Consider the following 15720-nt stretch of genomic DNA (forward strand, 5'->3'; position numbering starts at 1 on the left):
GTGCAAGAATTGGACTCAAAATCTCTGGAGCACCAGAGATCTGCAGGCTAGCAGCCTCTGATACATCCTTTCTCCTCCCTCTCCATTGGGAAAGCTATTATTGTCTCAAGCCTCAGGCAGAACAAGGCCTCTGAGGATATGTCTACACTGCAATTACGAACCTGCAGCTGGCCTGTGCCAGCTGACTTAGGTCACAGGGCTCAGGCTAAGGAGCTGTTTAATTGCAGTGTTGACATTTGACCAAGGCCCTCAGTCTGAGCTCTGGGACCTTCCCAGTTTGCCTGGGCTCTAGGACCCTGCTCCAGGGTGAACCAGACATCTACACTGCAATTAAACAGTCCCTTAGCCCAAGTCAGCTGGCACAGGCCAGCAGCAGGTTTTTATTGCAATGTAGACGTACCCTGATTGTGACTATCCCCTAAGCAAGGCACAAAGTGCTGAGACTTTGTGCAATCTCTCCCTGCCAGCCTGTCTCTGCTGTGCCAGGCAATCTAGACCTCAGAATACAAAGATGAGTGTAACAAGCTTGTTTTATAGTAGTAAGTACTGCGGTCATCAGCGCAAGTTACAGGAGGAACCACCACCATGAACCAAACATTTTCACTTACCTAAGTTGGCTACCAACATAAAGATTTAACCTGTCTGTGTTTTATTTTAAATTGGTATTTTAACCTCTGGAGCTAACCACCACAGTGTCAGGATGAGAGCTGTGCATAAGTAACTTTTCGGTTCAGCGGCCAAATCAAAAAAATATTTAATTTCAGTTCAACCTGAAATGAATTTTTTTTCAAATTTTTCGGCAAACCCAAAAAGTAGAAAAATAAAATAAAATAAAATTGTTTAGGTTTGAACAAAACATTTAGGTTAATTTTTATGGGGTTGTTTACCTTTAAAAAAATAAAACTGAAGTAAAATTCAAATCAAAAAGTTGTTTCAAGTAAAAATGTAAACTGTTTTATTTCAAAAATGTTTCAACTTGTTTTATATTTTTAAATGGAAACAATTTGGCGAATTCAACACAAATTTATGAAATGTTTCAATCAGTCAACCCAAATCTGCATTTTTCAGAAAAAAAGGGGTTTTCTGAAAAATTTTGCCCAGTTCTAGTTAGGACATCATGTGATGCCTCCCGCAAGTTGGAATGCGCAGTGCTTGAGCCACATGTGGCTTGTGAATCTGATGGTTGAGTCAATGCTCTTTTTAAGGCAGAAATTGCCTGTTAATATGTGTGTGTACAGCGCCTAGCACAATGGGACGCTGATCCTGATTGGGGTCCCTGGACTGGACTGTATTACAAGCAATAAATACTAATTGCTCTAGCATTTAATGTCCATTCAAAATTCTAGAGACATTCTGTTGGGAAGTTTCCTTCATGAGATTGTCAGCTGCAGCCCATCCCTAGTGTGAGAAATGCTAAAGCATGCCCGCAGGGGAGAGTTGAGTCTAGGGGGCTGTATACTTGCAGTGGCTCTGCCAGCTGGTTAGGCAAGCAATAAAAACATGCTGAAGTTATATAAATGCAGTTGAGGTACTGTTAACTTAATAACGGCACTCTTGGCACTCATTAGAGAGCAGTTCTGTGGAGCATGAAGGTGTGAGAATTAACTAATATGCTTTTCAAAAACAGAAACTGGCGAAATCCTGCCTAACATCTAAACCAGTTTACACTGGCATAGATATCAGCACAAACTCCCTGATATTGTACTTCTTGAAAGTGACTACAAACCCTCTTCTGCACAAAGTCAACCTTGCCCCAAAATTGGGTGGCAGCTCCCATGTGCAGCCTGGGAAGTCATAGAACGTGCTGAATCAGCGCATCTTCTCAGAAACCATGAGAGAGGGCAAGTGGTGACAATGTTGCCAGCCTTCCTTTAGGATGAAATCCCCCTTGCAGTACACAAGGGGCCAGACTGTTTCATGAGGCCCATGTAACTCCCTCCCTCAGCTTCAGAGTATCTGGCCCAGTGATTTTTCCAGACAGCCTGATTGATGAAGCCATGTATAACCCAGGCCATAAATATGCTACTTCCACTGCCAAAAGCAGCTCTTGGGCTCATAGCTTCATTTCTGTTTCACCAGCATCTCTTCTCAAGAGTCTGAAACACGCCAATATTGTGCTCCTGCACGACATTATCCAGACAAAGGACACTCTGACATTGGTCTTCGAGTACATGGTGAGTTGCTCTTTTGCTAGTTTGTTATGAAGCATCAAGAAGAGACCTGGTGATTGTATAATGAATGTTAATATTTCATAGCATTATAAAAAGAAGGTGTTATGAACAATTTCGTTACAGTGATTATTTCTTTCACTCTCAATATCTGACTTCAATCTATATGGCCTTGGCTCTTCCTGCTTCCTTTCTCCCTTTAGTGACAGCCACATTCAAGAAGGGTCTCCCACCTTATTTGCACTACACTGGCAGAAGCTGATTTCCTTCATTGCTACCATGATAGAGTGGTGAAACCTGTGCTGTTGAGACACAGTTTCTCTCACCATTGATCTCAGTCAACAAGCTCCCTAATTTCAGCATCTGGTTTGGTAAAAATCAACAAAAAGACCCATTAAGCAAGCGGGAAAATACATGAGCCATGGTTTCCTCTATCTGCAATTTTCTGATGAATTCTGACCACTAGTAGCCCCTGGTCTTAAACTGTTAGGATGGGCCAACATGCTGATCAGGGCTCTGATTTCATATACCACTTAAGCATGTGCTTAACTTTAAGGATGTGCTTAAGTGCTATGCTGGATCAAGACTTAAGTGAAGTGTTTCTTTCCAGGGTGAAAAAAATACAACTTTGCAACCAGTGTTGTTTTCTACACGTCACTCACAAAAGGGTCACTGCCATTATATGTATGTTGTACCACTGTGGATTTGACTTAATAGTGTGATCCTAGTCAGTCTTCCCTAGAGCTGATTCACCTGCAGCTTTGTCCTAAGTCGTCTTTCCTTCTCCCCTCCACACTTATTTAGCACACAGATCTGGCACAGTACATGGCCCAGCATCCTGGAGGACTTCATGGTCACAATGTCATGGTGAGTTCTTTAAGGGACAAGTATCCCTTAAAGCATGAAATGTATGTTTATTTTCCATTATGGAGAGTCATTGTAAAATGTTGTGGTGCTTAAAACATCTTAAATCTTTTGCTAATATCTATTTATCTCAAATACCTGACAAACAGTTCAGAGAAAAGATCTAGTTGTTAAAGATTCAACCATACTCACTCTTCAATTAAAGACTGAAAAAGTCCTCACTCCAGTTTTCTGACTGTTCAAGAAGGCTTCAACAACATCTTGTGGCAATGAGTTCCATCTCTATTTAATTCATTATCATCTCCCCACTCACTGGTCTCTTCTCAAAACTCAACAATCTATCCCTCCTAATACGGAACTATCTTCATGTCTCTAAGCTTTCTAGATCCCTTTTATTTCTGCTATATCTTTCTGAGGTAGGTTGACTACAAGCGAGGGTGAGGGTGTACCATTAATTTATAGAAGGGCATTGTAAAATTTTCTATATCTTCTATCCCATTTCTTACACATCCTCACATTTTGATTGCTTTTTTTTACCTCCACTGCATACTGAGAAGCGGTTTCCATTGAGATGTCCACAATGAGCACCCAGGTCTTTTTTCCTGAGTAGTTTCAGTTAATTTAGAACCCATCACTGTGTATGCATAATTCAAACAACTCCTCCCAATGTGCTCCATCTTACGTCTGTGAACAACGAATTTCATTTGTCATGCTCTCCTAGCTTTATTAGGCACCTCTGAAGTTCCTCAAAGTCTTCTCCCATCTTGACTAATTTAAATAATTCTGTCATCTGCAGATTTTGCCACTTTACTCGTCGCCCATTTCCCCAGATCATTAATAAAGTTATTAAACTACACCCTTTCTGACGGTCACCCCCTCTAAATCTTTTGCCTTGTTTAAAAATAAGGACTTATCTGAATCCTTGTTCAGATTTCAAACACTCTCAAAGTTCAGAGATGTCCAAGATCCAGTGTTTTTGTTTTGGCACAGTTCTACTTTTTACAAAATCTTCGTCACATTAATATTCTAAAACAAAATGGCAGGTTGCAAGTTCTCTGGAGCAAAGACCATATCTGCCTGTATGTTTATATAGCACCTAGCACAATGATTCTCTGATCCTGGTCAGGGCATCTTAGTACTACCCTAACATAAATGTTAAATATCAGAAACATTTCAGAATATCAGAAATGTTTAAGGCTGAATTCTGGTTCCATTAACTAAAGATGAGTTTTGCCACTAACTGTAATGGGACCAAAATTCAGCTCTTAGGTTGTTTAAAAAAAGGAAGATTTTTTAGTGTATAGTAAAATAATTTAGGAAAAGCAGGTTCATACCCTGCAGTTTCTACTCTCCTGTAGAGCACTGGATGAGCAAATGGCTCCTATTCTAATATTTTTAAATTAATGCTACAATTCAGAATGGAAACCTAAATTAATTGGAATGGAATTGTGGAGCTCAGCCTTTGCCCATTATAATTCCAAAATTAATGCCAACCTTGACTGACAGGGGAGATCTCAGAAGCGTGTGGGCAACAGTCACTTGCCCCCCTGAAGATGGAGCTGCTCGGCGTCTCCACTTCCAGAAAATGACGGGTCGGTGCAGTGCACCACACAAGTGCTATGCCACCAGGAAGGCTTGTTTTAAAAAAAACCCAAAAAACTGTAACGTGTTCTGACTGGCACTTGCATTAGTAAATACGAGCCAGCTGCCCTCCTTAGATGTTTTCATTCGTCATTGACAAGAAGACTGGAAAACAGCAAAGTGATTTACTATGAGCCTGCAGGAGGGTGTCGTATGGCTTGTTTCTTTCATCCTTGCGAAGCAATTTTTGAGATCTCACATGGAAGATGCTATATAATCATATTTTGCATTTTTTTATCTGATTTTTGTTTGCCTCTTTTCCAGTAGAAAAGCTAACCATGAATGTCACCTTTTTTTCTAGTCTCCAGGAAAGGTCTCAGATAAAAAGTGTTTCCCCTCTGGAGAAGGCTAATAACTTATGCAATGAGTTGTTTTCTATCCTTCATGCCTTTTCAGACACTGTTCTGGGCCTGATTCTCATTTACTTTAGGATCACTTTACACTGCCAGAGTAGTGAGAATCAGGCCCTCTGGCTTTATTTTTTCCTTCTGTGTCCTCTCTCTTCTCCTTCTCCCTCTTTTCTTCTGCGGTTTTTCCTCCTCTACGTACATTTTTCCTCTCGGTGTCTCCCTCAGTGATTAACACCAATACCAGGACTTCTGACATTGCAGATGCTGAGTCTGTGCTTTGGGAAGCCTTAAGTCATCTTTGCTCCTAAAATAAACAGTCAGATTCTAAAGGGCAAAGCTTTTGAAATGCCCATTTAGGATATGAAGAGTGACAGCCCCTTCACTGTCATAGTATGACACACTGAAAGCATCAGGGAGACTGGTAGGAAGCATATAACCATCAGCTGATGTAACTATCCAAGATTCCATAATTTTTATTGTTGCAATTTTCCAGTCCCCCTGCTCAGCCTGTGCCACTGCTTAACAAGTTGACAAAGTTTTTACTGATTCCTCCCTCCCTTTTGCACTGTTTCATTGTAAAGGTTTTCCTGACATTCAGAGTAAATATATTGATGCAAAATCCCACAAATCTGCTAAAGTTTGTTGCCCGTTTTTTCTAGCTCTTCATGTTCCAACTTTTGCGAGGCCTGGCTTACATCCACCAACACCACATTCTTCATCGTGATCTGAAACCCCAGAACTTGCTCATCAGTTGCCTTGGCGAGCTCAAATTAGCTGACTTTGGTGAGTCGCTGCCTAGTTACAACTAGCGCATCTAAGAGCCGTGCTTTCACATACTTATATTTACGCATCCAAAGCCACCAATGGGTACGTGAGCATAACCTCTCTCACTGCACTTCAAGAAAAGCATTTCTGTGATCAATCTGTAGACCTGATCCTCCTCTCCTTATACTGGTTTACACTGAAAGTAACTTTATTTAAAACAATACAATTCCAGTAGTATAGGAGTAATTCCAGGGAGATGAGAATCAGACCCCGACATTAAATATGTTGCATACAGAATAGATGATTATGTAGGGAAGGGTAGAGATTTTATTGGCATGAACTTACTTTGCCAAAACTGAATTATACAGGTCATCCCAAATGTGGGCTAATAAAACTTTCCTTCCACACCATCATGTATTCTGCATATGCCACATTTTACAGGACAAAATTATGTTAGAAATGTTTGAGATTTACTTTTTTTTTTTAATTGGCAGCATTTTTGTTACCCTTCCTCTCTGTATTGTCTGTAAAGTCAGTTCATCTCAGCCCCACACAGCCAATGTTACGGACTTTGTAGAGAGAAAAAATATAACTAAACTTCCAGAAACCTTTAAAATAATTTTTATAAAAATCATAACGTCTTGATTTTAAGGTCTGATAATTTGAGATCTAAGAGGGCTACGAATAAAGGTCTTGAATTCTCCCTTACACTAAGGCCCCTTTATACCCCTCTCGCAGTTACACCCACTTTAAGGGCCAAGCTACAGCAGTGTCAAAGGGCCTTAGTGTAACTGAGAATTCAGGCCAAATGCTTCAGAGCTGTGGGAAGGAGAGATTCTCACGTCTCCAGTGGTATAAGGCTTCCTTTTTCCAGCCCTGATGAGTCTCACCATATTTTGGGACAGATCCTCAGCTGGTAGTGTTGCCACTTCTGGGTGGACATATTCCTGAAGGTTTCATCACATGACATAATCTTTAATTAAAGATTAATCTTTAATTCCTGGGGACTACAGGACAATCCTGGAGGGCTGGCAATCCTACCAGCTGGTGTCAATGATCATAGCTCCATAGAAGTCCATGGATGGAACTATGACAGTTTTTACACCAGCTGAGGATCTGCCTTTCTATCTTAATCTGCCGGGATCTAGGACTGACTCTGGCACATCCTGCACTTCGGATCCATGTCATTTTGAGGAGTTGGGAGAGAATGTCACATTTTGCAGGAAGGAAAGAAACATTCTGAAGGTGTTTGTTCATTCTAAAACGGTAGCTATCTGAAGCTGCTCAGAGGTTTGCAATGCCAATAGTTGTCTCACCTGGTTTGAATCAGTGGGCTAAGTGCCTTAGAAACACTGAAAAGGTGGAAGATAAATGCAATTTATACCATGGCTATACATACTGTGTATGTATAAAATGTATGCAAATATTATGTACACACAAATCAGCATATCTGCTGAAACTGGATATTTCAGACAAAATCCAAAACTTTTTAAATACATGTCGTACATATCTTTAAACTGCATGCTCTCTCTATTCTGAAACAGATAAATTAAGTACCACAAAGGTAAGTATAAGTGGGTTTTTAAGTAGAGACCTTAGAAGCCAAGGTCCATCTGCTTTGCATAAAAATCAGTGGCATGTTTTTTAAGAGCAGGGCTTTGCCCATGTTCTCAGTCAAAACATCCTGTTTTCCTCCTCACTGATTTACAAAATGCAGCAGGTTGTATTTTACATACTTTGTATGTATCTGTTGATTGTAAAGTGCTTTGGGATCACTTAGGATGAAAAGTGCTACAGAAAAGTAAACTGTTCTTCTGATTCTTAGGACTCGGGCACTGTCCAGGCAGAAGGAAGTGGGATGTCACAATGAGTTACAAAGGGACATGAAAGTGTAACTAGATACGTGTTTTTCCTGTTCTGACAGGTCTTGCTCGTGCCAAGTCCATCCCCAGTCAGACATACTCCTCTGAGGTGGTGACGCTCTGGTACCGTCCTCCTGATGTCCTACTCGGAGCCACTGATTATTCTTCTGATTTGGATATCTGGTGAGAAACCAACTTTGACACATTTTGGTATCTCTCAGGGAAACTGAACTATCATTTGCCTCATCTTTAGATGACTGAAACGGAGTCAGCCAAGTTTGAGCAAATATAGACTGAAAGATGTATCAAGGCCTGTGAGTAGTGAAGGTGCTGTGCTTATACTGTTGGGTTCCTACAAGTGGCAAACATCAGTAGCTATGCTTTCAGGAGTGCCATCCTCATATCTCACCTATATACCTCCCAGAGGTGTCATGAGTTCACTAACCTTTGTAAAGCACTTTCAAATCTAATGCAAAAGTGTATTATTCTGGAGGTATCCGACTGGCCAAGGCTGTGGTATCATTCTGGAAATACTGGTTTCTGGACACATGATAACTAGAAGAATTACACCAAGAATAAATCTGACCTTTGATAACAAAACACAGCTCTGGCCATCAAAGAGTCCTAGATGGGTTTGGAGTTAGAAGGATATTTGGATTATCTTTACTTCTGCGATACCTCATCTTTTACACCACTGTTTATTTCCAAACACACTCCACAGTTAAAATAGGCAAAGTCCCATGCTCTATACAATTACACAACTGAGTAAACTTCTGCTCAATTTCACTCCTTCCTCAAGCGCCAGTTAATACCTTGTAACTCCATCATTCTGCTATGACCACTTCTGTGCCTGGACAAAGACCTCATTAGGGTCTTTGGGGGACTGGGCAGGAGCCTAATAGGCTGACAAAATCTGCAAGAAGCACAGGGAGACTTGCATTAGCAGGTGTGTGCCCAGCAGAACTCCAGCGCCACAAGGCAGGCATATTCTCCAGCAGCATGAGGCTTATCGGAGGTTCTGGTGGCCTGGGTCAAGAGGGCAGTGCAGGGGAGTGGGAGCTCTAAGTCTCTTCCTCTCTCCAAGGCTACTGCCACTTTAATTGCATCAAATTTTCAATGACTAAAATAACCTGTTTCTCCATTATAACAGCTCTCAGCGGCTAGGCAGATCTAAATTGGAATGTCCTCCCCCTGCCTCTCTCTAAGCAGCCACAGGTCCATTGGCTCTCCCCAGGCTAAGCCACCTACAGCCCCTCATGGACTGTTGAAGAAGATGCCTGCCTGCCTAGTGGAACATGCAATTGTACTCAAGGGTGTCAGAGCCTTCCCAAAAGTAGGGGGGGCTGCGGGCCCACCCCTGCCCTCCGAAGCCCCACCCCTGCCCTGGGCCGGACAGGGAGCCCAGGGGTGGGGACACAGGATGGAGGCTGCTCTCGGCCCCCCTCCTCCGCAGGCAAGTGGAGGGTCTGCACGGCTCCCACAACTGCCCAGGCTCCCTGGCCAGGCTTCACACTGGCCTAGCTGGGGGGCGGGGCCTTGGGGGGAAGAGGAAGGGAAGGGGCAGGGTCCACTCCGGCAAAAAGTGCACAGGACAGGCCTGTCCACTTTCAAAAAGTGGGAGGGCTATGGCCCCCTTGTTCCCTCCCTGGTTCCAGCGCCACTGGTGTACAAGGCAGACACCTTCTGGTACCCGCCCTCCTGCTCCTCACTGACTCAAGGCCAGTCCACGGGCCTGATCATCCCCTAAATATATAAACCTGGGGTTCCTGCTGTACAAAGCCAGGATCTCTGTTGCATAATTTTGCCCTAATGTACCATGTAGGACACAGGGGCTTGTCTATAAAGATTTCATCCAGCACTATCTGTCACCAGTAGCACAGCATAAGGGACTCTGAGCCCCACTCCATTACATTCCAGTACAGCACCTTTGTTATAACACCTCCTTATAATAATAGCATTCAAAGTGTTCGCCTTTCAGAAAGACGTCATGCTGAGAGAATGGAAAGTATGTGAACTCTATTCCCTGACTTCCTCTCACAAGAGTCATTTATTATCTTGATGTAGGCTCCATATAAGTTCAATTTTTATCTATTAGGAAAAGATGTCCATTCACACAGACGTTACTTGTCTATCAAGAAAAAAATCCTCTTCTTTCGGACATAGCAAGTTACATGAAATTGGGTCGGAATGCCCTTGGCAATGGCATGTGACAATGAGTGTTAAAGCCTTGGTTTAAAGGAACCAATTATAAAAAATAAAACATGATGGCAATTCATCCATAATGCGCATGAGCAGCAATATTGTCAGTGGGAGGCACATGGAAAGTGAATAGGGCCTTAAATAGATTAAGAGAGATATAGAAGGAGGCTCACTAGCTCTTGGACTAACTTACAGAGCTTTTTTAATCTCTTTCTCTTGCTCTCTTTCTCCCTCACTGTCTTTCCGAGACCTTAGAAGATTCAATTAAGGGACTTCAGGGAGACTAACAGAATGTTTCGGGAAGATTACACTGAACATCAGGGAAATTTTTTTTTTTAAACACAAAATTCTTTATGAATACTTAGAGTTGGCTTTCGGCAGCTGCTGGTTTTGTGAGTACTGCCAGCTTGGCTGTATATCTTATTTTCAGTAAACCCTGCCCCCACAAGTGCCGAACATAATCTTACAGGAATATTACACCCAGAGCAGATTCATGCAGACCTGGAGCCCCCATGAGGTCATTTGTTGGGGATCTGTCCACTGCAAGGCCCTAGATTCAACATTCTTCTCACTCCTGCCTCAAATTTCTCATTCCTGCCAGCTAGGGCACTCAAAGGTGTTTAAGGACAACAGGAAATGCATTCAGAACTGGGAACTGTACTTGAAGATGAGGGGAACAGTAGATGAAGGTTTCCCATTGAACAGGAGGATGGGGAAACCTGCAAATTACCCTCCTCAGTGACATGATAAAGAGGGAGAGAGAAATCCTGAATCCCCAGAGGGCCCAAGTTCTTATCACCACAGAGATCACCACCATACGCCACATGATGTAGCCCAGGAGCATGAGCAGCAAGGATCACACTAGCATTTGAACCTGTCCCTGGTGAATTGAGAGATGCTGTGACAGTAGATTTGGTAGCATTGTCTAAACCTGCCTTGATTACACCCACTTGAATTGAAGAATCTAATACCAAATTTTTGCACTCATTGCACTTCAGCAATTGGTATCTTATTTTACAGCCCACATGAACATCAGGAACTTGTTGAAATCACAACTGTAGGCTCCTTCGTGAGGGATTTTACGAAGGGATTTAAGATAGCGCTCCCTATTATTTAGTATTGGGGTTGGTAGGAAGGTCTGTTCAGGTTGGGTCACAGGAGGTGGAAGAGAAAATCCAGGAAGTACCCAAAAAAGGCAGAAAACATACTCTTAATTGGGTTAGATGCTAATCTCACTTGCCCCAATTTTACACAAGTGTAACTCCATTGAATTCAGTAGTTACTCTTGATTTATACCACAGCAAGTGAGATTAGCATAAAGGCCATACTCTGATTCTCCTGTATCACAAGTATACATCAGAGGAAACCCAGTGAAGCAAGTGGAATTACCCCAGTTTAAAACGGGTGCAAGTGAGAGGAGATTCATGCCCCCAAGCTATTGAATAATCTCAAATGGAGCAGTAAAATGCCCCATTGCATTTTTCCCTTATGGAAGAATTTGCTATTTGATCCCACCTACTTGTTTTTCCCACCGATATACCCCTTCATCTCCACTGATTCCTCCAAAAGGTAGCTCTACAGAACAGAAATCCTTTGAGAAGCTTGTAGATATGAAGGGGCAGGGAGCCTCAAGAATAAAAATTCAGAAATTTAAGAAAAGAAATAAAGAAAAGAAAAAAGGAAAAAGCAAATTAAACGATTGTGTGCCTGGGCCTAACTCTTAGAAAATTTAAAATAAAATGTTGGTTTTAGAAACATCCTGCGTAAGACAGCAATGAAGAAGCACTGCTTATTCCTATGGGGCTGGATCCAGAATAAATACCACAAAGGCTACTGAAAAGCAAAAGAAGAAAAAAAGAAGGGATGTGGATATACGCTGAGGCAAATGTAAACATTTAAAAGTACATATTTAAATATTACAGAAGCACAGCTGCCAATTCCTAATTCACAGCAAATGTTAACTGAGCGTGGAAAAACTTGTTGAGTTCTTCTTCCAGTTGTCACCCCTGACTGGATCTCTGCACTAATGATTAGCAGCTCTGGATTTCTGTTTCCTATATTCTTTTCTGTTCAGATTGGAACTCTATTGCTCTAGACCCTTGTGTCAGATGGCAGTTTAGGTAACAGAGATCAGTTTTGCAACACCCTTTTATGTCACTTACATGTGCAAACTTCCTAGCAGGACAGAAACCCTGGCCCTGATCTTGAAGAGGTGGAATGCACCTCCAATTGAGAGTTAGAGACACTTTGGCCTTGACGTCTTAGATTAAAATAGCAGCCCTGGCAGCACTGTACTGACTTATATTTATCAAAACAGGCTCTCCAGAAAGCTGCCTAGTTCTATCTACCTCATCTTGGGGACTGCAAATAAATTAGGCCTGATATGAATCGATGTAAGAAGTCACAATCTCACTGTTGCTGCTAAAGCTAATGACCATTTCCACCTAGCATTTCAAAAGCCATCAAAAAAACCCTATCTGTATCACTGTGTAAGTGCCAGGGACCATTACTACAGTACTATTTACCACCCTACCGAGAGTTACATTAACATCTAGGCCAACATGCTGAAGGATAGACCTTTTTTACATATATATATATATATATATATATACACACATACACACTGTACGTGCCGCTTACTTGAATGAGTTGGTATTTCTTTTTTGCAGGGGTGCAGGTTGTATATTGGTTGAAATGCTCCAGGGTCAACCCGTGTTCCCAGCAGTTACTGGTACTCTGGAACAGCTGGAGAAGATCTGGGCAGTGAGTAAAATACAGCCAGGAAATTGAAAGGAAAATATCAATGTTGTTAAATTTTACATCCTGAACATGGCTGCTTTATACAAGAGACGTAATTTGGTTTGAATCCTCAGTCCGATGTGTTAAGTTTACAGATATATCCTATAAACCATTTTATATTTGGTAACTTTCCTACAGTCACTAGAGTGCATCAAAATGACTTTCCTTTGATGTTTGTCATCTCATCAAAAATTTAAAACCAATTACACTAACATCAAACTGAAGGAGTCATAAAAGGTATGTTGTTACTGCAAATCCTGTTCCCTCTAGTTAACACCCTTACTTGTCCAAGACATAAAGTAGATTGTCCTCTTTAAGAGGTGCTAACATTGTCCTAGCGCAGCATTTCGCAGATTGGGCTCCTTACTCCAGGGGGTACATGGGCCCCGCTGATCAATTACTCCCCCGCCCTCCCTCCCTCCTGTCCCAGTATCTCCTGCACACTGGGGAACAGCTGTTCAGTGGCATGCAGGAGCTGGAAGGGAGGGAGAGGAGTGGGGGCGGGACACGCTCAGGGAAGAGGGTGGAAAGAGGCAGGGAAGAGGAGGGGTAGGGGTGGAACAGTAGCGGTAAGAGGTAGGGCAGGGGTGGGACCTTGGGGGAAGGGGTGGAGTGGGGACAGGGCCTGGGGCTGAGTGGGGAGTTTGGGGTTCGCAAAAAAATTTAAATCAAAATGGGGGTCCTTGGGTTGCTAAAGTTTGAGAACCGCTGTCCTATCAGCTTATGCTGCTGATTTGTGACTGCTGCACTGAAAATGACAACAAGATTCTGGGCTGGTCTATACTAGAAAATTAGGTCAGTAGCTAAAATGACCTATATCCTGTGACAAAGGTCCTCCTCTGCCTTGGTGGGTCCTGCGCTTATTGGCAGATTTGCTCACCTCAGAGATTCACGGCAGCCCTCAGTTTGGCCACCCTTGCTAGTGGCTCAAACCTGCCATCCACTCAGCTAACCTCATCACTGGCCAGCATGGGGGAAACGGAGAACAATCCCCACAGTCTCTGTGTCCCACTTAGTGGGTCGGGGGCAGGGCAGATCCCTTTCCAATTTAGACCTTCCCTTCTGGTGTTTCTCACAGACCAGGTCAACTCCTCCTGTGTCTAATCAGGAGCTGGGGGATGGGGGGAACCCCGGCCCACCCTCTACACCGGGTTCCAGCCCAGGGCCCTGTGGATGGCAGCTGTCCACAAGGTTCCCTGTATCAGCTGTGTGACAGCTACAACACCCTGGGCTACTTCCCTGTTGTCTTCCCCCCAGCACCTTCTTTATCCTCACTGCAGGATCTTCCTCCAGAAGCCTGATCACGCTTGAACTCTTCACTCCTCCAGCAGCACGCCTTCTCACTCCCTGCTCCTTGCACGCCCCCCTACTGACTGATGGGAGGTCCTTTTTAAGCCAGGTGTCCTGATTAGCCTGCCTGCCATAATTTAATCTAGAAACTTCTTAATTGGCTCCAGGTATCTTGATTAGCTTGCCTGTCTTAATTGGTTCTGGCAGGTTCCTGATAGCTCTAGGGCAGCCCCTGCTCTGGTCACTCAGAGAACAGAAAACTGTTCATTCAGTGGCCAATATATTTGCCTTCTACCAGACTCCTGTATCCCACTGCTCTGGGTCTGTCGCAATCCCCATGTAAACAGCACTAGGTCAATGGAAGAATTCTTCTGTTGACCTAGCTACTGCCTCTCAGGGAGGTGGATTACCTGTGCTGACAGGAGAATCCCTCCCATCAGCATAGGTAGAGTTTACACTAAAGTACTACAGTGGCACATCTGCAGAGCTGTAGCGTTGTACGTGTAGACTAGCCCTTTAAGGACACACTCCTGTTCCCATTGATGTTAATGTCAACACTATCATTGACATCCATCAAGGGGAGTAGATTGAAGGCCTAAGCCCACACCAGAGACTACTCAAGGAACTGTATGCTGCTGGATAATTAAGAGGATTAGGAAAAATCAACAGGGTCTGCCATCTTTCTGTATCACAGACCCACTCAGAAATTCTAGTTTTCATTTTTCATCTGGTTCCAACTGATGCTGGACTCGAACTATGGGTCTACTGATATCCATGGGATTCCTGGTGCACCAGCAGAAACCAAGAAAAAAAGACAGTTACCTGTTCCGTAACTGGTGTTCTTCGAGATGTGTTGCTCATGTCCACTCTATATTAGTTGTGTGTGCTCGCCACATGCACTGATGCCAGAAGTTTTTCCCTTAGCAGTATCCATAGGGGACCGGCTCTGGCGCCCTCTGGAGTGGCACCCGCATGTTGTGGTATCAGGGGCGCCACCGTCTCCCTCCACCCTCAGTTCCTTCTTGCTGGAAACTCTGACAGTGGGGAAGGAGGGCAGTTGTGGAATGGACATGAGCAACACATCTTGAAGAACACCAGTTACGGAAAAGGTAACTGTCTTTTCTTCTTCGAGTGCTTGCTCATGTCCATTCCATATTAGGTGACTCCCAAGCAGTACCCCTGGAGGCGGGTAGGAATTCATGGACGTGTCGATTGCAACACAGCTCTGCCGAACCCAGCGTCATCTCTGGCCTGCTGAGTGATGGCATAATGAGAGGTAAATGTGTGAACAGAGGACCACATTGCAGCTCTACAGATGTCCTGGATAGGGATGTGCGCCGGGAAGGCCACCGAAGAAGCCTACGCTCTCATCGAGTGTGCTCTGACAATCGGCGGCGGCGGAACCCCCGCCAGGTTGTAACAGGTCCGTATGCACAAGGTGAACCAATTGGAAATCCTCTGCGAGGACAGCTGGTGACCCTTCATCCTACCCACTGTAGCGATGAACAGTTGAGTCGATTTTCAGAAAGGCTTAGTACCGTTCTAAGTAGAAAGCCAAGGCCCTCCAGACGTCCAGGGAGTCGTCCAGAAGACGCATCTCTTCACTGGTCTTGTGCGGTTTGGGACAGAACACCGGGAGGAAGATGTCCCGGTTCATATGGAAGGTGGAGACCACCTTTGGCAGGAAGGCTGGGGGGAGCCGCAACTGAACCTTATCTTTGTAGAAGACAAGTTACGGAGGTCCTGAGGTCAAGGCTTTAATTTCAGAGACCTGTCTTGCCG

The 15720-nt window shown here is 43.6% G+C and overlaps 1 protein-coding gene across 1 annotated transcript in view; it reads left to right on the forward strand.

Annotated features, from left to right (window-relative positions):
* The window catches only part of CDK15 (cyclin dependent kinase 15), a 62954-nt gene that overhangs the window by 5016 nt on the left and 42218 nt on the right, over nt 1–15720 (forward strand). The window contains exons 5-9 of the mRNA XM_048870274.2: nt 2080–2174; nt 2973–3035; nt 5683–5806; nt 7713–7833; nt 12519–12612. Of these exons, the coding sequence (XP_048726231.2) occupies nt 2080–2174; nt 2973–3035; nt 5683–5806; nt 7713–7833; nt 12519–12612 (497 nt within the window). The remainder of the gene's footprint in view (nt 1–2079; nt 2175–2972; nt 3036–5682; nt 5807–7712; nt 7834–12518; nt 12613–15720) is intronic.

Source organism: Caretta caretta, chromosome 11, assembly GCF_965140235.1.
Source record: "Caretta caretta isolate rCarCar2 chromosome 11, rCarCar1.hap1, whole genome shotgun sequence".
Taxonomy (NCBI): Eukaryota; Metazoa; Chordata; order Testudines; family Cheloniidae; genus Caretta; species Caretta caretta.